Source organism: Mandrillus leucophaeus, unplaced genomic scaffold, assembly GCF_000951045.1.
Source record: "Mandrillus leucophaeus isolate KB7577 unplaced genomic scaffold, Mleu.le_1.0 Scaffold57, whole genome shotgun sequence".
NCBI lineage: Eukaryota > Metazoa > Chordata > Mammalia > Primates > Cercopithecidae > Mandrillus > Mandrillus leucophaeus.
In genome coordinates this window covers 4,813,047-4,840,739 of record NW_012106141.1, presented here as the reverse complement: position 1 = coordinate 4,840,739, position 27,693 = coordinate 4,813,047, and the positions used below count along the sequence as shown (strand labels likewise).

General features: G+C 46.8%; 1 protein-coding gene across 2 annotated transcripts in view; it reads right to left on the bottom strand.

Moving 5' to 3' along the window:
- The window catches only part of FAM107A (family with sequence similarity 107, member A), a 67,608-nt gene that overhangs the window by 17,566 nt on the left and 22,349 nt on the right, over positions 1–27,693 (bottom strand). Inside the window, exon 2 of one of the 2 annotated variants that reach the window (XM_011998362.1) lies at positions 9,880–9,943. In XM_011998362.1, the coding sequence (XP_011853752.1) occupies positions 9,880–9,943 (64 nt within the window). Of the gene's footprint in view, positions 1–7,511; positions 7,750–9,879; positions 9,944–27,693 lie in introns of those variants that run through there. The other variant, XM_011998363.1, reaches the window with a different exon arrangement.

Sequence of the window (27,693 nt, the reverse complement as noted above, 5' to 3'; positions counted from 1 at the left end):
GAGGGTCTCAAATTCTTGGGTAAAAACAACTTTCTGGAAACAATGTGTGGTCCTTTTTGTTTCTTCTTCCCCAGTTCTGCATTTCTTGAGGCACTCTGAATGGTAGCCCCCTCAGCCTCCCACCCTGCTCTGCCTTAACTTCCGCAAACTCTCATGGTAGAAGAGGACAGCTAGATTCTTGTTCAAACCACTCTTTGCTGACCCTGGTTCCTTGCACACATTGTCCTGCTCTGCAAAGAAGTATTTTGAGTATTTCCTAGGGTCTTTGGTGGCTCAGATGAACCAATCCCAGTGGCTTCTAACAGCTGGAGAGTAAGAAGGATCCTGGAGCCAGGGAACTTCTGACAGCTCCTGCTCATCCCTGGAGAAGACAGAAGCCTGTTACCCGGTACACTCCAGAGGAACACGCACCTGACAGCCAAGGAGAACTGGGCAGTAGTCCTTGGATGTTGGGCATCATTTTCCCTGGGCAGTTGGGAGTCACTGTGCTTCTCCCACAAAAACTCTTTTCACAGCCCAACTTGTACACAAAACCATCAGACTGCTAGCCCCAGGGCAGGGGCCTACTATCTTCCTGTCCCAGTACTGAGGGGCTCGAAAACTATTGTTAACCTGAAGACACCAAAAACCTTGACAGTGCTGAGCTTGTTACAGCACCATCTTGCTGTGTGTCCATGTGCAGGTGCAACTGTACGTGAGATCAGCGGCCAACAACCACCCTTTCCCAGGCCACATTCCATAAGTAAGAGGCTATGCTACACCCCGAGATGAGATGCAGCCAATAAACCTGTCTATGTATTGACCTGAAAAAGACGTCTTCTACATATTCAAAAAAAAATCATATATAGTAGGATCTCTTTTCTTTTCAAGATAAAAAAAAGTTGGTATATACATAAAGAACCAGTGTGGAGGCAAATACACTAATCTGTTAGCAGAGGTCAACTCTAGATCAATGCATCTCAAATATTATTACTAGATGTCATTTGAAATGAGTGCTAAAAATGCTCTTGCCTAAATCCTCAGAACCTCTGAGGGAGGAACCTAGGAATCTGGATTTTTTTTTTTTTTTTTTTTTTTGAGACAGAGTGTTACTCTGTTACCCAGGGTGAGTGCAATGGTGCCATAATGGCTCACTGCAGCCTTGACCTCCTGGGATCAAGCGAGCCTCCCACCTCAGTCTCCCAAGTAGCTGAGACTACAGACACATGCCACCACACCCGGCTAATTTTTTATTTTTCGTAGAAATGAGATCTCACTATGTTGCCCAGGCTGGTCTTGAACTCTTGGCCTCAAGTGTTCCTCCTGCTTCAGCTTCCCAAAGTGCTAGGATCACAGGCATGAAGCCACCATGAAATCTAGATTTTTAACATACCCCTCTGGGGGTTCATTTATATTAAAGAGTTTGAGCAGCATTGTTCTACGTCGTAAAATTACAGGCCCTTCTCCTTTGTCACTACATTTCTGTAATGTTTGTGGCGTTAAAAAAAAAAGGCTCAAGCTTATATTACTTTTGTTATCAGAAAAAGACTCTAAGAATTAAAAATGCAAGAAAGAGCAACCTTTCCCAAACAACTGTAGTTAGTTAGGAATCACATCTGGCTCAGTTACGTCCATCTGAATATGGGAAAACAGAGGCCCTCTGAACAAACAAGCCTTTGAGGCGTTTACTCCAGGTAATTGCGTAATTCAAGCCCCAGCCGCTGTCTCCTGCATCCTTCTGTGTGGTTTTCCCTGGAGGTCTTCCTATTCTTCCAAAAGGAAGGACTCAGGGAAGCCAGGGGCCTGGGGATCTGCATACTTACTCAGCCCCCTGGTGTGCTGGGGCATGAAGGGGAAGCCCAGGGGCTGGGCACACCCCTCCCTGTCTTCCCTCCCATCCCTTTTAACTCTGATTTCTTGGGAACCAGAGGAACCCAAAGGAAGGGGGACAGGGAAGACCAGAGGAGGCAGTCCTGACAGGGAGGTGGAGAATTTTCCTGCATCTATAATGGGCTGGGCTGCAGTATGCAGAAAATAACCTCCCCAAACAGCTTTTCTTTCATTTCGGCCCCTTTCTCCAAGCCCATGGGCGCCTAGAAGAGCTTATCTGGGCCCACAAACATCAAACAAGAAGTTTCCATGGCAACTTAAAACTTCCTCCTCAACCCTGTATTCAGTCTAAATCTCCAAGGCCCCTTTTCAAGGCCTCAATGGGGTTTCTGAGCAGCCACCCACAAAACAGCCCTAGGATTAAACCGTGCCCCCTGCCTCTCAAACATGCTCTGCTGAAAGGACTCGGGGTGGGGGGAGAAGAAGCTGTACTGGCAGAAAGAACCTGTCATGGGATCCGTGGAGAGATTATAAAAGCAATGAGAGTCACTTTTACAACAAGTTTGAACCGGGAAGAATTTACCCAGTCGAGGGATTTCAAGCGTGAAAGCAGGAAAGTGTGAGGGGGTGGGGATGAACTTAGAGTCTTGTTTCTGAAAGCTGGCTCTCCACCCAGCTGCAATTAGACATGGTTAATTTGGTCTCTTAGCTGCAGAAGGACCCTGGGGTACCTCCATCCCCAGTACATTTTAATTCCCATGTAATCAGACAAGAAGCATAGTGAGTGAATCTATAGATGGTGAGAGGATGTGAGAGGGAGCATGTGTGCGTGTGTGTCTGTTTCTGTGTGTGTGTGTGTGTGTGTGTGTGTGTGTGTGTGTGTGCGCGCATGCGCAGGAGAACCTGGGCAGACCACAGCTGTCAAACCAAGCAAACTTCATGATTTCTGGCAGCATAGTTGCTAGATGTACCAAATAAAAATGCCACACATCCAAGTTAAATTTGAATTTCTAATGAGCACCAAATAACTTTTTAGTATATTCCATGAAATAGCTGGAACATGCTTACACTAAAACATGATTTGTTGTTTCTCTGAGATTCAGATGGAACTGAGTGCCCTATATTTTATCTGGCAGCCCTACCTGGCAGAGGCAGGGGTGGAGGCTGCGTCCACCCCTTTGGCTGCAGAGGAGAAGTATAGCTGCTGATGCGCACAGGCACCTGGGGAGGTGCCTTTTTGTCCATAGTGCAGAGAGATGATTTCCTCCCTTCCAGGAACGTGACCTGAGCTCCAGGTAGGATGCAGGTAACGCCCCTCAGGTGGACTTGAACTACCGGACTGTATTGCCTTCCAGGCATGGCCAAACAGGAATTATTCCACAGAGGTGACCCTTCTAACCCTGTGATTAAGAGCATGGACTCTGGTGCCAACCCAGACCCCAGTGCATTGCTGGACAACTAGGTGACCTTCAACTCTCTGTTTCCTCCTCCCTAAAATAGGGCAGACATGTTTTTGAGGAACCAAGGAGTTATGTTCTGGAGAGCCCTTCACACTGTGGCTGCCACAGAGTCAGAGTTAGGGCTCTGTAAGTGGCAACTATTATTTTGATAACTCACTTAAGAGCATTCAAGTTCTTTTTTTGTTGTTGTTTTTTGTTTTTTGAGACAGAGTCTTGCTCTGTTGCCAGGCTGGAGGGCAGTGGTGCAATCTCGGCTCACTGCAACCTCTGCTTCCCGGGTTCAAGTGATTCTCCCATCTCAGCCTCCCGAGTAACTGGCATTACAGGCACCTGCCATCACGCCTAGCTAATTTTTGTATTTTTGGTAGAGACAGGGTTTCACTATGTTGGCCAGGCTGGTCTCGAACACCTGACTTCAAGTGATCCACCTGCCTTGGCCTCCCAAAATGTTGGGATTACAGGCGTGAGCCACTGTGCCCGGCTGAGCATTCAAGATTTTCATCCAACTGAAAAAAGTGGAATTAAAGACTAGAGTCAGAACAATCTCTACAGTGTAAAACATACACACACTATGCATAGCAAGGATTGGAAGGAGACATTTCCAAATGTTACCTGTGGCCACTTGTGGTTACTGGGATTATGTGTTAGGCCTCCTCCTCTTTAGTCTCAATTTCTTGAAGTATCTATGGTGAGCATGTCTTACTCTAATATTAAGACATTATTTTAGCTGGGCACGGTGGCTCATGCCTGTAATCCCAGCACTTTGGGAGGCTGAGGTGGGCAGATCACCTCAAGTCAGGAGTTCAAGACCAGCCTGACCAACATGGTGAAACCCTGTCTCTACTAAAAATACAAAATTAGCTGGGCATGGTGGCAGGCGCCTGTAATCCCAGCTACTCAGGAGACTGAGGCAGGAGAGTTGCTTGAACCCAGGAGGCAGAGGTTGCAGTGAGCCGAGATCATGCCATTGCACTCCAACCTGGGCAACAAGAGCAAAACTCTGCCTCAGAAAAAAAAGAAAATAAATGAAATTATTTTGAAATACCTTGGGATAAACATTTTTCTTTTTCTTTTTTTTTTTTTGAGACAGGGTTTTGATGTGTTGCCCAGGCTGGAGTGCAGTGGAGCAAACACAGCTCATGGCAGCCTCAACTCTCTGGGCTCAAGTGATCCTCTCACCTTAGCCTCCTGAGTAGCTACGACCACAGGCATGCATTACCATGCTGGGCTAATTTTTAAAAATGTTTATAGAGACGAACTCTCACAATTTTGCCCAGGCTGGTCTCGAACTCCCAGCCTCAAGGCATGAGTCACCCAGTGTTATATTATCTGCTGTATGACTTGAGGCTACCGTTAATGAAAACAGCCTCTATTTTGGGTCTGAATCTGTAATGTCCTCCTTGGGAGCTCTTCAAGGAAAGGAAGCCCACCCCTTCACCACATGGCCAAATTGGCTCCTTACTCCCATTCTCACTTCCTACTGCTCCCTGTGTGGAGCCGCCAGAGAGCGGGTCCAGAGGCACACCGCCCTGGTTTGAATCTCAGCTTCACTCCCGATGAGTTGTATGACCTTAGACAAGTCATGTTACCATCTGAGCCTTGGTTTCCTCATGTTTCCAATAGCGGTTACCATTACTCTGCTCCCTGAGAGGAGGGGCAGATCTGTTTTATTTATAAATACATCCCTTCACGTTGGAAACAGAGGCCAATAAATATTAGCTGGATGAATAAATGAATGAATGGAGTTGATGAGATGGCAGATGTACAGCAGAGATGGGGTGACTGTGAGTGACTAGCAATTATGAGTCATTATTGTGACTACGATCAGAAGGTGTGCAGACTTTGGCATGGATGGACAATAGTTTGAATGTGTTTTCTACCTCTTTGTGGGGTAGAAAATGTTCCTTAGCGACCACGGGCAAGGTACTTAAGCTCTCTGAACCTCGGTCTCCTTATCTCTTAAATGGAGATGACAATTGGCAGTGTCCTTGTGAGGCAGGAGAATAGGGTCTGGAGGCAGGGGACATAAGGCCGCTTCACGGTGACTTCTCAGAACAGAACGAAATCAAATGGAAACACTTTGGCTATGACAGGAAATATCCTCTCCATTTACATAGGGAGTGCACTCAGTAAATGATTATATAATTTCACTTCGTCCTCTTCGTCTACATAGGACGTACACTAAGTAACCAAAGGAAACCTCTAGAGAGTATTTAAACCCCAGAAAATTCTGTAACGGGGCTCTTGAGGCCCCACGCTCGGCCCCCCTCCCGCCCTGTGGAGTGTACTTTCATTTTCAATACATCTTTGCTTTTGTTTATTCTTTCCTTGCTTTGTGCGTTTTGTCCAATTCTTTGTTCAAGACGCCAAGAACCTGGACACCGTCAACGGGTAACATTTGTAGAGTGGTGGAGGGAAGGAGCCAGGGCAGCCTGCGCAGCGGATACTAAGTGCTCGCCAGTGCAGCCTCCGTCCCTTTTCCCAGGCACCGCTCCCTTCCTGCTCCTCACCCGGCAGGCTGCAGCCCTTGGAACCACTCCTACGTGTTTGCTATTCTGCGTGGGTTGATAGCTAAGAGGTGAGGGGGAACACAAGGCCTTTAGATTAGGGAGACCCCCTCCGCAGCTTTGTGAAACGATCGAGAACTGGGTGGGGACACTTAGGGTGGCGTGCTTTGTGGGGAAATCGCCGGAGCAGGGATTTGAAATCAGATTCGTCTGACGATAAAGCTTCTCCCTCTCTGCCTGCCCCGCCTCAGCCAGATTTGAGACTCTCCTTTAGGAAGGCGCCACCAATCCTGAAGTTTGGACCAGTTCTTGCTTTGGGACTTGGATAACTGTGGTTCCAGTAACTGGGTGGCGGGATCTCCCCGAGGCGGGGCCTAAGCGAGAGGGGCGAGCAGTTCCAGACCTGGACGCGCAGGGCGCGGGGACAGGCACCGCCGCTGCAGACGCGGCAGCTGGTTTGCCTCGCGCTTTTGGCTCCACAGGGGTCGGCGGGCAGGCCCACGGGTAGCGCCAGCTCCTTGCCCAAGGCAGAGGGTAGCTGGCCCGTGAGTCCAGGTCCATTGACGCTTTGCAATCACGGACCCGCACGGTGCAGGATCCCAGCACGAGATAGCGTTTCACCTCCTCCAAACGTCTCTCTCCAAGGATACTCCGGAAGGAAATACCACAAATGCTTACTGGGGCTTTGCTTTCTCTTTTCCCCCCCTACATCCCTGTATTCTCCGAATTATTTGGACACTGGTCATACATTACGTTAACTTCATTTTTCTAAATAAAAAGGCCTCCTTTTCCTGAGTAGAAAAGCAACACGTGTTTACTGCAAACAAGCAAACAAAAAGATGGAAGAGAAAAAGCATCTGTCATCCAATCCCCAACCTTAAGAAATAAAACCACCCTGTGTTTCCTTCCAAATCGTTGCATGCACACATATAGAAAGGCAGTTGCTCTCGTAGCTCTCTTTCCCTTCTCCTCCCCTCCTATGTCATGCCTCACTGGACAGCAGACCTCCTTCAACCTTGCTGCCAGGCTCCTGCTTCTTTATGCCCCATTGCCTGCTACTCGGTCGTGCCCATTTTCCTCTCTCCTGGCCCAAACCTGCCGCGCCTACAGCCGCCTTCGCGTACTTGTGTGAGTCTCTGTTTAAGAGATCAGCCAGGAGGTGGAACCGCACAGGACTTCTGTAGTCAAGAAACTGTGTGCGCGTGTTCTCACACATAGGAAGAAAACGATGTATGTCATAGATCCCCAAAAGGATGAATGCAGGAAGAGGGAAGGAACAAAGGAAGGAAAGAAAGGCGGAAAGGAGGAAGGAAGAAAAAAAAAAAGAAAAGTAATTAAAAAGAATGACATGAGGATCGTTTGAGCCCAAGAGTTAGAAACCAGCCTGGACAGCACTAGAGAGACCCCGTCTCTACAAAAAATTTAAAAAATTAGCCGGGTGTAGTGGTGCGCACCTGTGGTCCCAGCTACTCAGGAGGCTGAGGCGGGAGGATCGCTTGAGCCCAGGAGTTGGAAGCTGCAGTGAGCTACGATTGCGCCACTGCACTCCAGCCTGGGAGAAAGAATGAGACCCTGTCACAAACAAGCAAGCAAAAAGAATGACGTAAGGTTAGGAAAGAAGCAGAGCAACGAAGTAGAGGCGCCCAGCGGCGGGCTGACCAGGGACTGAGCGCCGTGCACCGCCGAGCCCTCCTCGCGCTCTTCCCGCGGCGAGGGTGGCGTTGCTCCCACTTACCCGACTTGAGCAGCACAGCCCGGTAGAGTCCGGTGGCATCGGAGGGCCCCCGGGCCCACTCGCCCAACCTCTGCGCCATGCCCGCGCGCCTCCTACTGCAGAGCCAGCACTGCGGGTCCCGGGAGCGCACAGCAAGAGCGTAGTCCGGAGCCCGAGCGCCTCCGCGACGGTGACGCGGCTCCAAGGCCCAAACCCCGCCGAGAGTCAGGTTACGGCGGCAGGCGAGGAGATGCCGCCGGGGGAAGGAGGGGGGCAGGGGCCAGGGCAGGTGTCCGCGCCCAGGTAGCAGGCAGGGCGCAGGTGAACGTCTGCAGTGAGGACTCCTAGCCCCAAGGTTCCAGGGCCGAGGCGAGAACACAGTGTCCTGACTTCCAGGATCGGTCTCCCGCCTACTCTTCTCCTTTCTTTGGCCGCCGGCCTCGTTGATGCTACCAGCATGGGGTTCTGAAGCGCCATACCTGGGATTAGGTCCTACCACCACCATTTAATAGCTGTGTGACCCCACGATTTAGTTACCTAACCTTGCAGAAACTCAGTTTCCTCATCTGTAAAATGGGGATAACCAGAGTACTTTCCTCACATGGTTGTGAGGTTAATCAGCTTAGAGTGTGTGTGTGTGTGTGTGTGTGTGTGTGTGTGTAGTCCAGAACAGAGGCTGGTGCAGAACAAACACTATACAGTATATACTGGTACTTTAAAACATGTCCCAAATATCATGGGGTGGGTGGCATTGAGAGGCAGGGTCTTCGCTGGGTGTGAAGGCTGAGGGCGGAGGTCTATGGAATTCCACCAGATTGCTTTCTCTGGCTTTGTGGAGTGTCTGTAACAATCAGAGATGAGTGGGCCAATCAGCTCTAAAGGTGGGAGGTGCCAGGCTCACCAGGGGGCTTCAGGAGATACAAGAAGCTGGCAATTTTGAGGCTCTATTCTGTGTCTGGTGCTAAGTTTCTTGTAAAACAAAAACTCAAGTTAATTGTGTGCTTCATGTTCTGTTTCATTTAATCTTCATAATCCTATGAAGCAGGGTCTATTAACATTGCAAATGAGAGAAAACGGAGACTCAGAGGGGTGATGCAACTTCTCTGAAGTCACACAGTGTGGGACTGGGATACCTGGATGCGGGTGGTCCGACTACAGACCTTGGCCACTGCTCCTTTTCCTTTCTGTTATCTCATTCACTGGTCACAACAGCCCTGAAGGGTGGGATTCCCTGCAGTTTACAGGTGAGGTCTTTGAGACTCAGGGAGGTGAGGTGGCTTGCCCCTGTGTGCACAACCAAGACCCAATCCAGTTCTCTGCCCACAAAACTTATGCCCCTGAAATCTAGCGACTCCTGGAGCTGTCCAGGGTACTGGATGGCCTTTGTTCAAGACTGTGTCTGAAAGGGTCAGGGAATCTTGAGCTGGCAGTTGGGGTCTCGGCTGCCTGTTACCAGTCTTGGTACCTTCAAGGCCAACTGTTGGCCAAGCTCTCTTTGGTTGGCCCATGGCCACTGCCCAGACCCAGCTTCTGCTCTGACTCAGGGGTCCCGTACCTCTCTGCTCCCCAGACACCATCCAGTGTCCTGAAGGCCCATCTGCCACACCTCAGACACCAGTCAGGGGCCCAAGGTGACACTTGATCTTCGGGGGCCTCACTGGTTGGTCAGATTGATTGTGTCTGTCATCAACAACCCGCCTTCAGTACTGCCAGGCATGATTCCAGATATTTGGCGTTCACTACCTTATATCCTTTCTTCAGAGGATGAAATTATATCCAATTTACAGTTCACCTCATTTAATCCACTCGATAGCTCTTTGATCAAGCTATGGTTTTTTCTTCTTTCTTTCTTTCTTTCTTTCTTTCTTTCTTTCTTTCTTTCTTTCTTTCTTTCTTTCGATGGCTCACCACAACCTCCACCTCCTGGGTTCAAGCTATTCTCCTGCCTCAGCCTCCTGAGTAGCTGGGATTACAGGTGTGTGCCACCACATCCAGCTAATTTTGTATTTTTAGTAGAGACGGGGTTTCCCCATGTTGGCCAGGCTGGTCTCGAACTCCTGACCTCAGGTGATCCACCTGCCCTGGCCTCCCAAAGTGCTGGGATTACAGGCATGGGTCACTACGCCTGGCCTCAAGCAATGGTTATGCCCCTTTTACAGTTAAGGAAATAAGGCTCAAGTGACGTGCTCAAGATCACATAATGAGTTGGTAGTGGAGCCAGAATTTGAACCCAGATGGTGCCAGAACTTTTGCTGCAAGGGGGAAACCAAAACAGCTGTGGAGCAAAGTGGGACTCAGGGAAATTGTGGCTGCGGGATGTGCTTTTGTGGAGCATGCTGAAGGGATGGACTCTGGCCGCACCTAGGAATTCTAGGTGTGTCTGACTTACCTGAGCCATTTCGTCTTTGCTTCTCATTTTCACTATGAAATCTGGCCTGAGGAGAGTATGTTTTCTGTAAACAGAAAGAAAGTAGGTGGAGGTGAGGACCCTTGGTTCTTTGGCAGAAGGAGGGGTGATGGGATATTCACAATGTATTTGAGTCTTTTGACCACTGAAGGCACTGGCCAGGGTCAAAGTCCTCTCCAGAGAAAGAAATTATCATAGTCTTTGGAATGGATGTATGTGTGTGTATGTGTGTGTGCCCACGTGTGTATTTATGAGACACATGCCCTTTTTTAAAAAATAAACTTTATTATTTTTTAAAATAGTTTTAGATTTAGGGAAAAGTTAAGAAGATAGTACAGACAGTTATCTTATACCCCACACCCAGTTTCCCTGTTATTAACACCTTACATGTATGCAGCTGTACATGTGAGTTGTATGGTGCATTTGTTACAATTAACAGACCATATTGATGCATTATTATTAACTAAAGTTTATACTTTATTCAGATTTCCCGAGTTTTTACCTAATGTCTCTTTTCTGTTCCAGAATCCCTCCAGAACACTACATGACATTCAGTCATCGTGTCCCCTCTGGCTGCTTTGGCTGTGACAGTTTCTCAGACTTTCCTTGTTTTGGATGACTTGCACAGTTTCTAAGAGCCCTGAGGCCCATGTTCTTTTAGGTCAAGCTCATGCCCATGCCGTTCCTTCAGCCTGGACTGCCTTCTTCCTACCTTCCTGGCAAAGTCCTCATTCTTCAGGGATCAAGTCAGAAGGCTCCAGGACTTGGTCCTTAGGCCCAGTTCTCGGACATCTTCTCTTGTCTCTCTACACTCTCAGGGCTTTAAAGAGAACTCTAAGCCAATATTCCCCTAATGTATTATATATTTTCAATCTAGACCATGCTTCTGAGCTTTGACCTTGTCCAATCAGCTACTTGACATCTTCACTTGAAAGTCTAATAAACACCTGAAACTCATCATGGCCCAAACAGAACTCTTGACACCCAAGCCTCCAACCTGTGCCTCCCCTGTCTGCCCCATCTCAGCACATGGCTCTACTCTGACTCTGTTGCTCAGACCAGGAGCCTGGGAGTCTTCCTTGCCCTGTCTTCCTGCAACCTCATAGTCGTCTGATCTCCCAGACCTGGTGAGTCCACCTTCTAGTGAATTTCTGGAGTCCATCCACTTCTCCCAGACCTCCATGCCACCACCCTAGCCTGGGTACAACTGAATACCAGCAGTAAATTGTTTTCTGTATTAGTCAGTTTTCACACTGCTATAAAGATACTGCCTGAGACTGGGTAATTTATAAACAAAGAGGTTTAACTGGCTCACAGTTCCAAATGGCTGGAGAGGCTCCAGGAAACTTACAATTATGGTGAAAAGTGAAGGGGAAGTAAGGAACATTTTACATGGCAGCAGGAGAGACAGAGAGAGAGCATGTGCAAGGGAGTGCCACACTTTAAAGCCATCAGCTCTTGTGAGAACTCACTCACTGTCACGAGAACAGCATGGGGGAATCTGCCCCCATGATCTAAACACCTCCCACTAGGTCCCTCCCTCGACATGTGGGGATTACAATTTGAGATGAGATTTGGGTGGGGACACAGAGCCAAACCATATCACTCTCCTTCAAGTCGTTCTCCACAAAGGCTCAAGTGTGAGCTATTAAAGCATAACTCAGATCCTGATTCTGCCTTCCTTGGAACCCTTCTGTGTCATGTCTTCCCTTTGCACTGGGGACTCAAACCCACATGCCTTCCCCAGGCCTACAAGGCTTCTGCAGCCTGGCGCTTCCCTGCCAGCCTCTCAAATTCCATCTGTTTGTTCCTTCCACTGTGCAAGGGCCTGGATGCCTCAGTGAATACAACAAAGGTCCCTGTCCTTGTGGCGTTCACATTCACATTCTAGCGTGGGAGAGAGACAATAATCACGATGAAGAAGTAAGGTAGACAGTGTGGAAGGAGACCAGAGAGACTTGGGAAAAAAGGAAGTGGAGAGGAGGGAAAGAGGGTGGCTGGTGGCAAGTGGGGACCACCTGTGGTCATAAGTAGATGCTCAGATGGGTCTCAGTGGGAAGATGAAACATGGACACAGATTTGAAAGAAGCTGGGAGTTAGCCAAGTGGACATCCTGGGGCAGAGTCAGCAGTTACTGCAAAGGTTCCGAGCTGGGCTGGGCTGTGCCTGGCATATTCAGGAGCAGCAAGGAGGTCAGGGTGGCTGAAGTGGAGGGAACACAGGGGCAGTTACATGAGAGAAGATCAGTGAGGAGACAGGGGCCAACTTCGCCCACGCCTCATACTCCAACCACTGAGAACTCTCTGGGTTCCCTGAAAGCCATGGCTTCTCTCACCTGCCAGCTTCTGCAGGAACTATTCCCTTCACCTGGGAAGCTCCCCCATTCTGCCTGCCTCACTCCTTCTCATCCTTTAGGTCTTGGCAGAAATGCTACTTCCTCAGGGAGGTCCCCCTCAACCATGTGCTTCCGTAGCACCCAGACTTCCCCTATGTTAATACTTCCCACTGAATTATGACTCTTTCAGCCCTGCTTCCTTCACCACACTGGACTTGCCTTGAAAAGGAATTGGGTCCTATTTACAGCTGTCTCCCCAGGGCCCAGCCTGGAGCTGTGCTTGGAGTGGACCCTCAACAAAGATTTATTGAGGGAATGAATGAATCAGTGAATGAGGGAATGCAGCCACATAAAGGCCTCTGCGCTGTATGATAAAGTGGGTAATTTCCCAGAGAGTGAGCCAGGGCCAGAACCAGGAGAGGCCTCAGCTGTGGCCTGCTCAGGGATGATCAGGGTGAACAGAATTGCCTGGGGTCCTGTTGTTTCCCCTGGGGGTTCCAATTTTGAATTCCACCACCAAGGAGGGGATGGAAGAGGGAGAGGGAGAGTGTTTGTGGTTTGAAGTATCTTCTGTGCTTTTTTTTTTTTTTGAGACGGAGTCTCGCTCATCACCCAGGCTGGAATACAGTGGCGCGATCTCGACTCACTGCAATCTCCACCTCCCAGGTTCAAGTGATTCTCCTGCCTCAGCCTCCCGAGTAGCTGGGACTACAGGCGCCCACCACCACATCTGGCTAATTTTTTGTATTTTTAGTACAGACGGGGTTTCACCATGTTAGCCAGGATGGTCTTGATCTCTTGACCTCATGATCCGCCCGCCTTGGCCTCCCAAAGTGCTGAGATTACAGGTGTGAGCCACCGCGCCTGGCCTCTTTTGTGTTTTTTAATGAAAGGATTAAGGGAAGAAGTAACCTCATCTGTGGAAGAAAATTTCAGGACATAGAAAAAGAAAAAGGACCCAGTCTAGGGAGTCCAGAGGGGATCTCATCTCTCTCCACACAAAGCCAGAATTTCAGAAGGAGCAGTTCCCAGAACTGGAGTTCAAAGAAATGTCACTTGCCTCAGGGATTTGCCCCTGCCTGGAACTGGCAAATTGACTTTACTCACATGCCCTGATCAGGAAACTAAAATACCTCTTGGTCTGGGTAGACACTTTCACTGGATCGGTAGAGGACTTTCCCACTGGGTCTGAGAAGGCCACCTCGGTCATTTCTTCCCTTCTCTCAGACATAATTCCTTGGTTTGGCCTTCCCACCTCTATACAGTCTGATAACAGACCGGCCTTTATTAGTCAAATCACCCAAGCAGTTTCTCAGGCTCTTGGTATTCAGTGGAATCTTCGTACCCCTTACCGTCCTCAATCTTCAGGCAGGGTAGAACGGACTAATGGTCTTTTAAGGACATACCTCACCAATCTCAGCCTCCAACTTAAAAAGGACTAGACAGTACTTTTACTTCTTGCCCTTCTCAGAATTAGAGCCTGTCCTCAAGATGCTACAGGGTACAGTCCATTTGAACATTTATATGGACGCACTTTCTTGCTTGGCCCCAACGTCGTCCCAGATACCAGCCTCCAGGCGACTATCTTCCAGTCCTCCAGCAGGCTAGACAGGAAATTCGCCAAGATGCTAATCTTCTATTGCCTACTCCAGATTCCCAGCCATGTGAAGACACCCAAGCTGGATGATCAGTTCTTGTTAAGAATCTGACCCCTCAAACTCTACAACCTCAATGGACCAGACCATACTTAGTCATCTATAGTATCCCAACTGCCATCCGCCTGCTGGACCCTCCTCATTGGGTTCACCATTCTAGAATAAAGCTGTGCCCATTGGACAGCCAGCCTGATCTCTCCTCTTCCTCTTGGAAGTCACAAGTACTCTTTCCTACTTCCCTTAAACTCACTCGCATTTCTGAAGAGCAGTAATAACCTTTATGAGCCTAATATATCCCTTCATTCTATTAGGTCTATTCATTCTTACACTACTTTTTGCAACAGGCCTTTACGCAGTCACCCCCGCTACTTGGACTGCATCCCAAAAACTTGTCATCCCTACTATCTTCTGTCTAGTCATACTCCTGTTCACCATTCTCAACTACTCGTAAATGCCCTGCCCTTGTTTACACTGCCAGTTTACACTTTTCCTCCAAACCATCATAACGGATATATCCTGGTTTTACCTCAAACAGCCACCCTTAACTCTCTCTTGAGGTGGATAAAAGATTGTCAGTGGCAAGGTACACTCCAATTCTTCTATCCTGATGAAGTCTTTTTTTTTTTTTTTTAACTTTTCTACTCACTCTTATCCTTGCCCCCATTCTCCAGTTACTCTCTACCCCTCCCTAATTACCTCCAACATACTATCAATCTCACTGACTCCCTCCCTGCCATTTCTAATCTCTCCTTAGTGAACAATTGCTGGCTTTGCATTTCCCTTTCTTCCTGCTCTTACACAGCCGTCCCCGCTCTACAGGCCGACCGGACTACCTCTCCCTCTCCCTGCACCTGCGAACCTCCTTTAATAGCCCTCATCTTTACCTACCTGAGGAACTTCTTTACTTTCTAGACTTCCTAGATTTGGTGAGAACTCCCCAGACATTTCGCACCAACAAGCTGCCACATTTCTCTGCGTCTACTTACGGCAACCTTTCTCCTTATGTCAATTCCACCCCCCCGACCCCCATATTTGGACTCTTCACAACACAAACTACTATCCCTGTTGCCGTTCCTTTGTGCATCTCTCAGCAAAGATCCACAGGAATTACCCTGGGTAACCTTTTACCTTCTCTATGCTCCTTCACTTTTCATTACCAAAACCATTACACACATTACCAAAACAATTAGGGCTTTTCAGCTCTGTATTACAGATAAGCCCTCTATCCATACTGACAAACTTAAAAATATTAGCAGTTACTATTGCTTAGGAAGACATTTGCCCTGCATTTCACTCTATCCTTGGCTACCTTCCCCTTGTTCTTTGGACTCTCCTCCCAGCCCCTCTTCTTGTTTACTTATCCCCAACCCCATGAATAACAATGAAAGGTTGCTTGTAGGCACTGTGCGCTTTCTCATACACCATGAAAATTGAACCCCCCCAACCTAGTTGCCCCATCAATCCCCACTACAACCTCTAACGGCTGCTGCCCTCGCTGGATCCCTAGGAGTCTGGGTGCAAGACACCTCTTTTGGTGCTCCTTCTCATCTTTTCACTTTACATTTCCAGTTTTGCCTTACACAAGGTCTCTTCTTCCTCTGTGGCTCCTCCACCTACATGTGTCTACCTGTTAACTGGACAGGCACATGTACACTAGTTTTCCTTACCTCCCAAAATCAATTTGCAAATAGGACAAAACAGCTTCCTGTTCCCCTCATGACACCAACATTTCACTACTGTTTTGTTTTTCTTATTATTAACATAAGAAGACAGGAATAGGTCTTGACTTACTTACTGCTGAAAAAAGAGGACTCTGTATATTTTTAAATGAAGAGTTTTGTTTTTACCTAAATCAATCTGACCGGGTATGACAACATAAAAAACTCAAGGATAGAGCCCAAAAACTTGCCAACCAAACAAATAATTACACTTAACCCCCTTGGACACTCTCTAATTGGATGTTCTGGGTCTTCCCAATTCTTAGTCCTTTAATACCTGTTTTCTTCCTTCTTTTATTCGGATCTTGTGTCTTCTATTTAGTTTCTCAATTCATACAAAACCACATCCAGGCCATCACCAATCATTCTATATGACAGATGCTCCTTCTAACAACCCCACAATATCAACCCTTACCCCAAAATCTTTCTTCAGTTTAATCTCTCCCACTGTAGGTTCCCATGCTGCTCAAAGCAGCCCGAGAAACATCGCCCATCGTCTCTCCATACCACCCCCCAAAATTTTCTCCACCCCAACACTTTACCACGATTTTGTTTTGTTTTTCTTATTAATATAAGAAGACAGGAATGTCAGGCCTCTGAGCCCACGCTAAGCCATCATATGCCCTGTGACCTGCACGTATACATCCAGATGACCTGAAGCAACTGAAGATCCACAAAATAAGCGAAAATATCCAGGTCCTGCCTTAACTGATGACATTCCACCATTGTGATTTGTTCCTGCCCCACTTTAATTGATCAACTGTTAGTTGTATTTGTGACAATACACCCTCCCCGCCCTTGTGATAATGTGTATTCCCTGGCCCTTAAGAAGGTACTTTGTAATGTTCTCCCCACCCTTGAGAATGTACTTTGTAAGATCCACCCCCTGCCCGCAAAAAATTGCTCCTAACTCCACCGCCTATCCCAAACCCGTAAGAACTAATGATAATCCCACCACTCTTTGCTGACTCTCTTTTTGGATTCAGCCCACTTGCACCCAAGTGAAATAAACAGCCTTGTTGTGGGCACGCACACACACACACAAAATGTTGCTTGCACACTTGCCAACCCCCTTCCATTCAAGACTTGTTGGAAAATAACGCCAACCTGTATCCAGTGGAACCTCAGTGTCCAAGGCAGAGGCCTCTCTCCCTTCAATGGTTGGCATTTGGTGAGCGAGAGAAACTCCACCTAGATCATTGCTGATGCATTACTGATAACTGATAGTATTTTCCAAGGACTATGCTGAAAAATATGGCCAACTGTCATGTGTTCACACCATTTTCAAATCGGGAGATGCTGGCTTAGTTATAATTTTGGTTAGTGAAAGTTAGTAGACACAAATTCCAGAGGAAATACTGTTGTGTAATGCACAATACATCTCAATACAACTGGGCACAACTCAATCTTCCCTGAGGCAAAGACATCTGCATTTCTCCTGTCCTTCCTGTGGCCCCTGCCTGCCTCTTTTTCATGTCCTGATTGTTGAGAAAAACCTCTTGGCATGGGTCACTGGCAGCCTCAATGATCCTATCCCCACATCCTCCTCTTCCCCAGTTTGTCCCATTGCTTCTCCTAGAGGCTGAAGCCTCAATGTGAAAGTGTCAAGAAGACCAACCATGGGCCCAATCCACATCTGCCATAGTCTTCCCCATGCACCAAGGAGCATTTAAGGGACCTTGCTTTATTTGTTTTTAAACATTTAAAAATTGAGGTGTAGGCTGGGTGCGGTGGCTCACGCCTGTAATCCCAGGACTTTGGGAGGCTGAGGCAGGCAGATGGTGTGAGCTCAGGAGTTCGAGACCAGCCTGGTCAACATGAAGAAACCCTGTTTGTACTAAAAATACAAAAAATTAGCCAGACCTGGTGGTGGGTGCCTGTGATCCCAGCTACTCGGGAGGCTGAGGCAGGAGAATCACTTGAACCTGGGAGGTGGAGGTTGCAGTGAGCCCAGATCGTGCCACTGCACTCCAGCCTGGGTGACGGAGCAAGATACCATCTCAAAATAAATAAATAAATAAATAAATAAATAAAAAAAAATTGAGGTGTAGCATAAAGTCCACTAACCTTACTTGTGCAGCTCAATGAGGTTGTATATATGTGTTCACGCACATAACCACCTCCAAGATCAAGATATAAAACGAGATTGGCTTGCTTTATATCTTGATATATATGACAAAATATAGATCAAGACTGACTGCACCCCAGTCAATACCTACTTTCTTCCAGAGTAAGAGCCATTCTGGCCTCTGTCACTACAGATTCGTTTCTCTTACTCTAGAACTTCACATAAATGGAATAATAAAATGTGCTGGTTTTGGCCTGGCTTCTTTTACTCAGCTGTGTGTTTGAGATTCATCAGTGTGGCCGCCTGTGTCAGTAGTTCATTCCTCTTGATTTCTGACTTAAGTATTCCATTTGGTGGCTATGTCACAGTTTGCTGATACATTCTCCTGAGAACGAACATTTGGATGGTTTCCAGTTTTTGGCTATCACTCATAAAGCTGCTATGAACACCTTTCCATGAATTTTTGGGTCAAAATGATTACTCATTTCTCTTGGGCAGATATTCAGCAGTGGACTTGGGGGGTCATAGGTAGGTGAATGTTTAGCTATAGTGGATACTGCCAACAATGATCATGTCACTTCGTATTATACTTCTGACATGTTTACAACATAGATTTTTGGGGACACATTGAGGTCACTCCCATACACAATGCTTTGGATTGGGAGGGAGGAGGAAGGTGTTAGCAAAATTGCATCGTTGATAAATACACATGGGCCTGAATTCTGAATTTGGAAGAGATGAGGGTTGGACCTTAGGGTATTTGTCCTTGAAATCTGGAGTGAATCAGTTGGAGGTATGTCTCTAGGTATCTTTATTTACACCTCCATTAGACTGTAAACACTATGAGAATAGGAATTGCAACTTATTCAGGGATGTGTCTGCAATGCCTAGCACAGTTCTTGGCACATGGGTGCTTTGTAAATAAAAATTAATAGATTATCAACTTAATAATTGTAGCAAACAGCTATCGAGCCCATTCTACTGCTGGGCACTGTAACATGACTTTACCGATATGGTCTCAGTTAAACCACATGAAAGTCCTCTGAGATTAGGGAAGAGTGAAGTTCTTGCGAAGGAAGCTGAGGCCTTCGGTAGGTTAAGATACACAGTTGGATGGAAATTAAAAAATAAAAAAGATACACAGCTGGCAAGTGGCAGCTTTGTAAGTAGACTTGAGGCAGTCTGACTCAGGAGCTTTCGTGTGTGTGTAAGATGGCAAGAGCCTGCACTCATTTTACAGAGGAGGAAACTGAGGCTCAGCGAGGTTAAGGAACCCTTCTCCCTGGAGTCAGCTGGGCCAGCCTCCCCACCTGGCTTCTTCTTAAAGGTTGAATATTTGTAGTGCAGAGCGCTGGCTGCTGCCCTCCTCTACAACCTCCATTCTCTGGAGCACACAGCCACTGGATGTCACAACACTCACCCCGAGCCTCCACCTCAGGGCTTCACTCTCACAAAGCCACCCTATTGTGAGGTGACGCCTGCCACCTCTGTTTTCCATCCCCCGGGATGGAGAGAATCAGACCCGGCAATCCTTCCTTTAAAGTGCTGGGCTCTGTTTGGAGCAGGCGCCCAGCCCTGGGACTTGTTCCTTTGCAGGGGTCCACTTACATCACATGGGTGTTGAGTTCTCAGCTGAGGTGCAGTAATGAGGGCACTGCTTTCCATCAAAGGAGGCCTCCACAATTCTGGTCTCCAGGGCCTTCTCACGCCTCCATTCATTCAGCCCCTTAGGTGTCAGAGGCCCAGAAAACTGCTCTCCTGGAACTCAAGCTGAGGCCCTGGGTGGGAGCCACCCACCCCCCGCCAGCAGGCAGAGGGGCAGTCTTTTCTCCACACCTTGGACTTGGTGGGTGGTTGTTTCATTTCCCTTAAACGCTTGCAAAATAATTCACACAAGTAATACATAAATCCACTGCTACTGTAAACATTTGGAACCTCTCAGTTGCATACAGATTTTAAAAAGTAACATTTTCCCTTACTGTCTCAGCCATGCCCTAATCTCTTCCCTGAGTCATCACTGTTTTTGATGCTGCATGTGTGAGTTTGGTCATTTTTCTGCAGCTTCCTTTTTAAACTCTGTGGTATGTCTTGGAGACATTTCTTTTTTTTTCTTTTCTTTTTTTTTTTTTTTTTGAGACAGAGTTTCGCTCTTTTTGCCCAGGCTGGAGTGCAATGGTACGATCTCGGCTCACCGCAACCTCTGCCTCCCGGGTTCAAGCGATTCTCCTGCCTCAGCCTCCCGAGTAGCTGGGATTATAGGCATGTGCCACCACCCCGGCTAATTTTGTATTTTTAGTAGAGACGGGGTTTCTCCATGTTGGTCAGGCTGGTCTTGAACTCCCGACCTCAGGTGATCCACCTGCCTCGGCCTCCCAAAGTGCTGGGATTACAAGCATGAGCCACCGCGCCCGGCCGTGTCTTGGAGATATTTCTACATCGGTACATGTAGATCCACCTCACTCTTCTGATCTACTATAGTGTAAACCGCAGTGTGACGCCCTATAGTTGTTTTTTTAAACCATTCTGCTTTAGTTGGACATTTAGGTTGCTTCCAATTTTTCTTTTCTTTTTCTTTTCTTTTTTTTTTTTTTTGAGACAGAGTTTTGCTCTTGTCACCCTGGCTGGAGTGCAGTGCTGGGATCTCAGCTCACTGTGACCTCCGCCTCCCAGGTTCAAGTGATTCTCCTCCCTCAGCCTCCTGAGTAGCTGGGATTACAGGCACACACCACCATGCCTGGCTAATTTTTGTGTTTTTAGTAGAGGTGGGGTTTCACCATGTTGGCCAGGCTGGTCTCAAACTCCTGACCTCAAATGATCTGCCTGCCTCGGCCTCCCAAAGTGCTGGGATTATAGGAGTGAGCCACCATACCCAGTCTCAATTTTTCACTATTACAAATAATTCTGCTCCAGACACCCTTGTACTTGTTGCCTTTCTGTCCACGTGGGTGAACGTTTCTCTAGGGCAGACACTGGGAAGTGGAAATGCTAGACCAAGAAGTACATGTATCTTAAGTTTTAGTAGATGCTGCCAAATTATTTTCCAAAATGGCTGTACCATTTTCCAAACCTGCCTTCCGTGCCTGAGATTATGGGACTGTCCACACCTTCAGCAAGCCTGGATGTTAGGAATCTAGGTTTGTCTACTAAAAACTAAAACTAACCTCTAGTGTTAGAAGTCCGGATAGCGGTTGCCCCTGTGGAGGGCAATAGCAGATGGGAAAGGGCAGAAGGGGTTTCCAGGGTGCTGTTGATGTTCTGATTCTTGATCTGGTTGCACAGGTATTTTCAGTTTCTAAAAATGTGTTAAGTAGTATACTTAAAACAAGTGCACTTTTTTCTTTTTTTTTTTGAGATGGAGTCCCGCTCTGTCGCCTAGGCTGGAATACTGTAGTGTGATCTCGGCTCACTGCAACATTTGCCTCCCAGATTCAAGTGATTCTCCTGTACCTGGCTAACTTTTTGTATTTTTAATAGAGATGGGATTTCACCATGTTGGTCAGGCTGGCCTCAAACTCCTGAGCTCAAGTAATCCTCCCGTCTCAGCCTCCCAAAGTTCTGGGATTACAGATGTGAGCCACCATGCCCAGCCAAGGTGCACTATTTAATATGCGTGTTATTCTTTGGTAAAAAGTACAATTTCCCCCCATTCCTGCAATTTAATGGGTGATAGGACAACATCCCATGATTATTTCATTTTGGAGACTGAGCCTTCTTTTGATATTTGGCCTTCTGGATTCCTTCTTCTGGGTCTTGTGAGAGTGCTGTGCCTGCCAGGGGAAACCCTTTTTTGGAAAGGGGAAAAGGGACTTGACTGTTTCTGAGCATCTACTATATAGATGCTCTTGAATCCTCACAGCAACCTTTCAGGGTAGGTACCATTTACCCCATTTTACAGACAAGGAGGTGAGGCCTCAGAGCAGACCTGCCCGAGGCCATAAAATATCCGACTGAAGAGTCCTACCCTCCCCTCTGTCTTTTAAGTGACAGCTGCTTGTGTGACAGGCTTTGGGGAGCCCATGCAGCAGGCATGATCCTAAACCCCTGCAACAGCCCAGTGCAGTAGCTATATCGTCATCCCATTTTACAGATGAGAACAGTGAGGCTCAAAAGAGTTGAGTGACTTTTGCTCAGCTCCTCCAGTGATGGAGCAGGTTTGAGTCCAGGTCGGCCTGGCTCCAAAGCTGGGACAGTGAATTCAATAGAATGTTCTGCGAGGATGGATACATTCGCTGTCTTTCTGATAACATGGTAAGCACTAGCCACATGCGACTACTTAGCACTTGAGATGTGGCTAGTGCAACTGAGCAGCTGAAATTTTAGTCTTATTTAATCATAATTAATTAAGTGGACTGCTTTGGACGGTGCAGCTCTAAGGAGACAGGGCAGGGGGAGAAACGCCACAGGGAGCACGCAAAGAGAACAGAGCTGCCACCAGGTAGGAAGCCTCCAGCCCGCCACAAGGGACTCACTGAAGGACTCCCACAGGACCCGACAGAGCCCTCACAGGTCTCCCTTCGGGCACCAGAACCATGCCCTGTGGAAAGAGCCAGCATTTTGTAATCAGATGCAGCCTTACCAAGCCTCTTAACCTAAGACTCAGGTTCCTCGTGTATAAAATAAGTATCCAAATAGAGCTTGTTTTAATATTGAATGAGAGAATACACAGTGCCTGGCACATAATTGGTACTCAATAGGCTATTTAATAATCACATTGCTATTACCACAATTCTGTTATTGATCATAGGCTCACTTTTAAACTTTTAAATAAGCTTTTTCATTATATAATAATAAAGCCATTTAAATTGTTATTCACAGTTATTAAACAATGCAGATGGGTGTAAAGCACAACCCCCAAATCTCCAAATACTTCAAGCCCACATCCTCCTCCCAGAAAAAACCGACGTAAGTAATTTCTTATGCATCTCTCCAGGAATTGTCTGTTCTTCTATAAACATCCAGAACAATTCCAATCTATACTTTAGAAAGTGCAGATGGGATCACACTAAATGTACCAGAGGTTACACCTTGCTTTGTCACTTTATGGCACATCGAGGACATGTTTACACACTTGCACATTCAGACTCACCACATTATCTACTGTTTGCACAATGTTTCATAGCAGAGGTCATTGAAAACTTATTTTAGAGGTCCTAACTGATGGATATTTAAGTGGTTGCCATATATTTTGCTGTTATGAGTAAGGTTTCGATGAATACCCCATGTGTATCTTTCTGTACATGGGTAAGTGTACCCACCCAGAGGGTAAATTCTTACCATTAGGATTTCTGGGTCAGTGACTGGGATATTTTCCACTGTGCTGAATCTTGGTATATGTACAATCTCATGTTAAACCTCTTAAGAGTACTGGATTTTAAAGGAATATTCTGGCAAGTTCTTCTGAAAAGGTTCTTCAGTTCATGCTAATAATCACCCCTGGAATGTATTTGCTGGGTGGGTTGGAAATTTTGGCAAAAACTGATCTTTTCTTTAAGCAGATCTGGTTTTTAAAGTCTTTGTGGTGTAAATGTGGATGGGGCCCGGAGAGGGGACTTGGCAAGGGGGCTCCGGGAGGTCAAGGAACTGGATCCCCACTAATCCCATCTCAGGCAGGCTGGAGCAGAGGGAGAAAATTCTGCCTTCCTGGGAGGCCAATCCTGTATGAGGCAGAGCTTTGAGAGCTTATGAAATAACACACCAGGAAGCTGCTGAGTCTGTGGCTCAGGGCAGGGAAGGGGGAAGAGAGAAGACACCCAGCAGGCTTTGCCAGTGACTGGACAAGGGCAGTTCTCAGCAGGTGAAATCTAAACGGTCCACAAACATAAGAAAGATGCTCTGCCTCCCCAGAAATCAAAGAAAATGCACACTCAAGAAACAATGAGGTATTATTTTTCACCTATCAGATTGGCAAAAATGAAAATATAATGATACCCAGTGTTGGAGAGGGTGTGGGGAAACAGACACTCTGGTGTACTCCTGGAGGGAGTGTTGATAGTACAGGCGTCCTGCGGGGAAACATGCGTCGAAAGCCCTACAAACCAGGCAGATATCTGTGCTGTTCCATTTCTAGGTGTTTGTTTTAAGAAAATAATTGAACATATTTCACAAAGATATATGGTCAAGAATGTGCATTAACAAGCATTGTTCAAGATAATAAAAAGATTGGCAATATGGTAAATGTCCGGCGATAGGGGATTGATTAAATTGTACTATTTCTATACAAGGTAACAATCTGTGGCTAAGGAGGATGTTGTAGACCTAGGTTTACTAATATGGAAGACATCCACTATCTATTTATAAAAATCAAGTGAAAAAAAAACAGGTTACAGGATTGGTTACATATTTTGTTACATATGTAGTGTTACCTTATGTATTGAGTCTTACATATCTATATTTATCTCTATGTAGTATTACTTATATCAATTATATCAATTAAAGTAATGGCAAAACTACAATGACTTTTGCACCAACCTAATATATACATGTTTGTGGGTGTAGATATGTGTATATATATGTGTGTGCATACATAGGTATGTTATGTGAATTTAAGTGAATAATGTTTGGAAGAATATGACCAAAATGTCCTCAGTGATTATAAACAATGGTGGGGAATTTTATTCTTTAATTAATATATACATCCATTTTCATGGTTCTCTGCATTTCTTGAGATTCATTTTTTTTCACTGAACCTGTGTTATTTTTATAATTGAGAAAAGCTTTGTTATATTGGTTTAGGAAATAAAGGAAGTTGATAACTCTGCCTCAACTGTATTAAGCAGTGTAAATGCAATTATTTCCCCATACTAAGACTGTCCCCAGCTCTTGTGCACATTAGAAGCCCGCTATGATCTCAGGCTTGTCTTTAGTTATGATGAGAATAATGAGAAGGAGGACAATGATGTTCATGTATCGAGCACCTACGATGTGCCAGGCACATGGCTGGGTACTTCATGTGCATTCTATCGATGGATGCTCACCGTGGCCCAAGAGGCAGGTACTATTGTGTCTTTAGATTTTCTAGAAGGAAAGCTTGAAATGGTAACTTGGTGCAAGTGACTTCTTGAGGCACAGCTCTCATGGGAAACCTTTAAAGGTGTAAGGGAGGAAAGCAGGATGGAGCAGAAGAAGTTAAGTCAAGATGTGGGCTCAGCTGAAGTCTAGCCTCAGTGGGATGCCCTGGGAAGTCTGGAGAGTGGATGGCACTGCAGCATCATCCCCCATAGGCAAGGGGGCTGGGCTTTTATACCTCCATATCTGTTGGTCATTGGCTATAGGATAATGGGAAGAGGGTAATCTGCAAGATGGGCTCAACCCCCAAAGTATCTCTGGGTGAGGTGCTTCCCATCATCCCTGGGTGATTGTCTGAGAAGGGTGCAGCTGTGAGCAGTCAGCACTCACAGTAACTGACGCGTGGGTGTGCTGGATCAATAAAAGGGATCTAGGTGGAGCACTAACCTCCTGCATATTAGTGTCCCCATTTTACAGATGGGGCTGACAGAGGTTAAGTAAATTCCTTAAGGCTCCCCAACTAGTAACTGGGTTTTGAGCTCCTGTTGGAAGCCCATGCTCAGAGCCTTGAAGCTGGACTACTTCTATTTTCGCCAAAAGGAAAGAGGTTGAGGCTGTGGGTGGAAGCCCTCCCAATAGCCCCTGCCCCACCAGATGTCCCTTCACCTGCTCTCTGAGCTTCACACTAGCATGTCAGCTGATGAGCAGTTTCCACCTGGGCTTTTGAAGGAGGGAGCCACAAAAAGCCTTTGTGTTTCTGCAAAGGTCCCTGAAGGTTGTACTCTCGGCAGAGCTGGTTGCTAGGAGACATTTCTCAAGAAAGGTTCCTTTGGAAAATGAGCTCAGGCTTTGCCCACAATTCAGCATTATTATACTTGGGAGAGTGACATCCCAACTCGTGCTCCCTCCAAAGCATTAAAGGCAGATCCAATTCCTTCTCCAACCGGTTCTTCCAGGACCCAGCTCAGAGTGTGTCCTGGGCTGATAACAGTTCCTATGCCAGACAGACTCCGAATCCTGGAAAGAAAGGGCCCTTTGAGACTTTGAGATGATCTGCCCGTACCCTCCATTATATAAATGGAGAAACTGAGGCACAGAGCATTGAGGGACTCACACAGTGAGTTAGTGGCAGGGTCATAACTTATTTCTCTCATTATTGCACGTGACAGCCTCCCCCATTCCCTGGGCCTCATAAGGTCAATCAGCGGGGCCTCAGGATGTGTGGACTGAATGCATTTTCCTTTATTAATCCTTGTGTTTCAAAGATTTTGGGGAATAAATTATTACTTTGCTCAAACGGAGATGAGCAGCTGGCATTTGTTGGGCATCTACTATGTGCCAAACACTGAACTAGGTGCTTCAGGGTCTTCAGCCACTAACTCTGACTTCCAGACCATCTTGGAGTTAGTTTCTATTGGCTGCTTTTTTCTTGACTAAAGGTCACATTTTCCTGTTTCTTTGCATGTCTAAACAATTTTGATTGTATACTGTGTCATGTGTGTGTGTGATGTGTTGTGGAGACTCTGGATTTTGTTATCTTTTTCTGAAGAGTGTTAAGTTTTGTTTTAGCAGGAAGTACAACTATTAGGTGATCCCTTTGAAGTTCCATGGGCTTGTTTTTGCACTCCTGCAAAGTCCAAGCTCTTTCCCAAGTCCCTCTAACTTGGTAGGACTCACCTCCAAACTTTCTCTCCTGAGGGTCTTGAAGGATTTGGTTTTTGGCTTTGTTATGCAGGTCTGGAGTATCCCTTACACCACAGTATAGTCCTCGCACCTAAGGCACAGCCTTCTGGTGTCTCAGCTTGATGTCTGGGATGAAGGTCTCTCCAACGTCTCCCAGCCCCAGCTGACCTATAGTATCTCAGTTCACTCTCAACCCTATAACAGCTGCTTTCTGGTAAGTCTCAGATAGTGTGACCCTGTGCCAGCAAATCCCAGTCCTTGGGCAAGAAGCTGTGGGTCACGGGGGGCCCCCACACAGATTTTGGGGCTCCCTCTCTATGCAGCTCCCTCCTCTCCAGTGCCCTGTCTTGCAGATTCCTTTTGCTTTAGTTGCTCCAAACCTGATCTCTGCCTCCTGAACTCAGATGGACTGTCATGTTGTGTTTGGGCTCCGTTGTCCTGCGTCATAGTTGGGAAATTGTTGCAGGATGAGAGTCCAGGTGATGAGGGGCTCACCTTGTAAGTTTCCCTTCCTTCAGAGATCACGGTACCTATTGCCCACTGCCTGAGAACAGTTGTCTCTTATTTTGTCAAGTGTCAAGTTGTTTTTAGTGGTAGTGCTAGTCTGGTACCAGGTCCTCTATCATGGCTGGAAGTGGAAGTCCAACTCGTAGTGAGGCATCCTTACCCTCTCTCCATAATCTTGGAATGCTCACCAGGACCCTGAGAGAAAATACTTAAGCCTTCACTGAGCCAACCTTCAGAGGGGTACAGTAACTTGCCCAAAAGGCACAGTAGTAGACCCAAGAATCAGGTTTGCTGAACTTCACAGTCCGTGCTTTCTCTTTGTGTTGCCCCCGCTTTCACTAGAAAAGCTAAAATCAAAACTAAATTTCACTGTCACTGTCACCAAGGCAGCAGCATTTTCTGAGTTAATCTATGTATTTTCCTACATCCCATCTCCACTGTATACCTTAATTCCTGTTTCTGCCACTGACCCTCTGGTCTGGGAGGTCATCGCTCTTTGCATGGACGATTATGCAGTCATCTCTTTTTTTTTGAGATGGAGTCTCGCTCTGTCACCCAGCCTGGAGTGTAGTGGTATGATCTCAGCTCACTGCAACCTCTGTCTCCCAGGCTTACGTGATTTTCCTGCCTCAGTGTCCCACGTAGCTGGGATTACAGGTGCATACTATCATGCCTGGCTAATTTTTGTATTTTTAGTAGAGATGGGGTTTCACCATGTTGGCCAGGTTGGTCTTGAACTCCTGACCTCAAGTGATCCACCTGCCTTGGCCTCCCAAAGTGCTGGGATTACAGGTGTGAGCCACTGTGCCTGGCCTATGCAGTCAT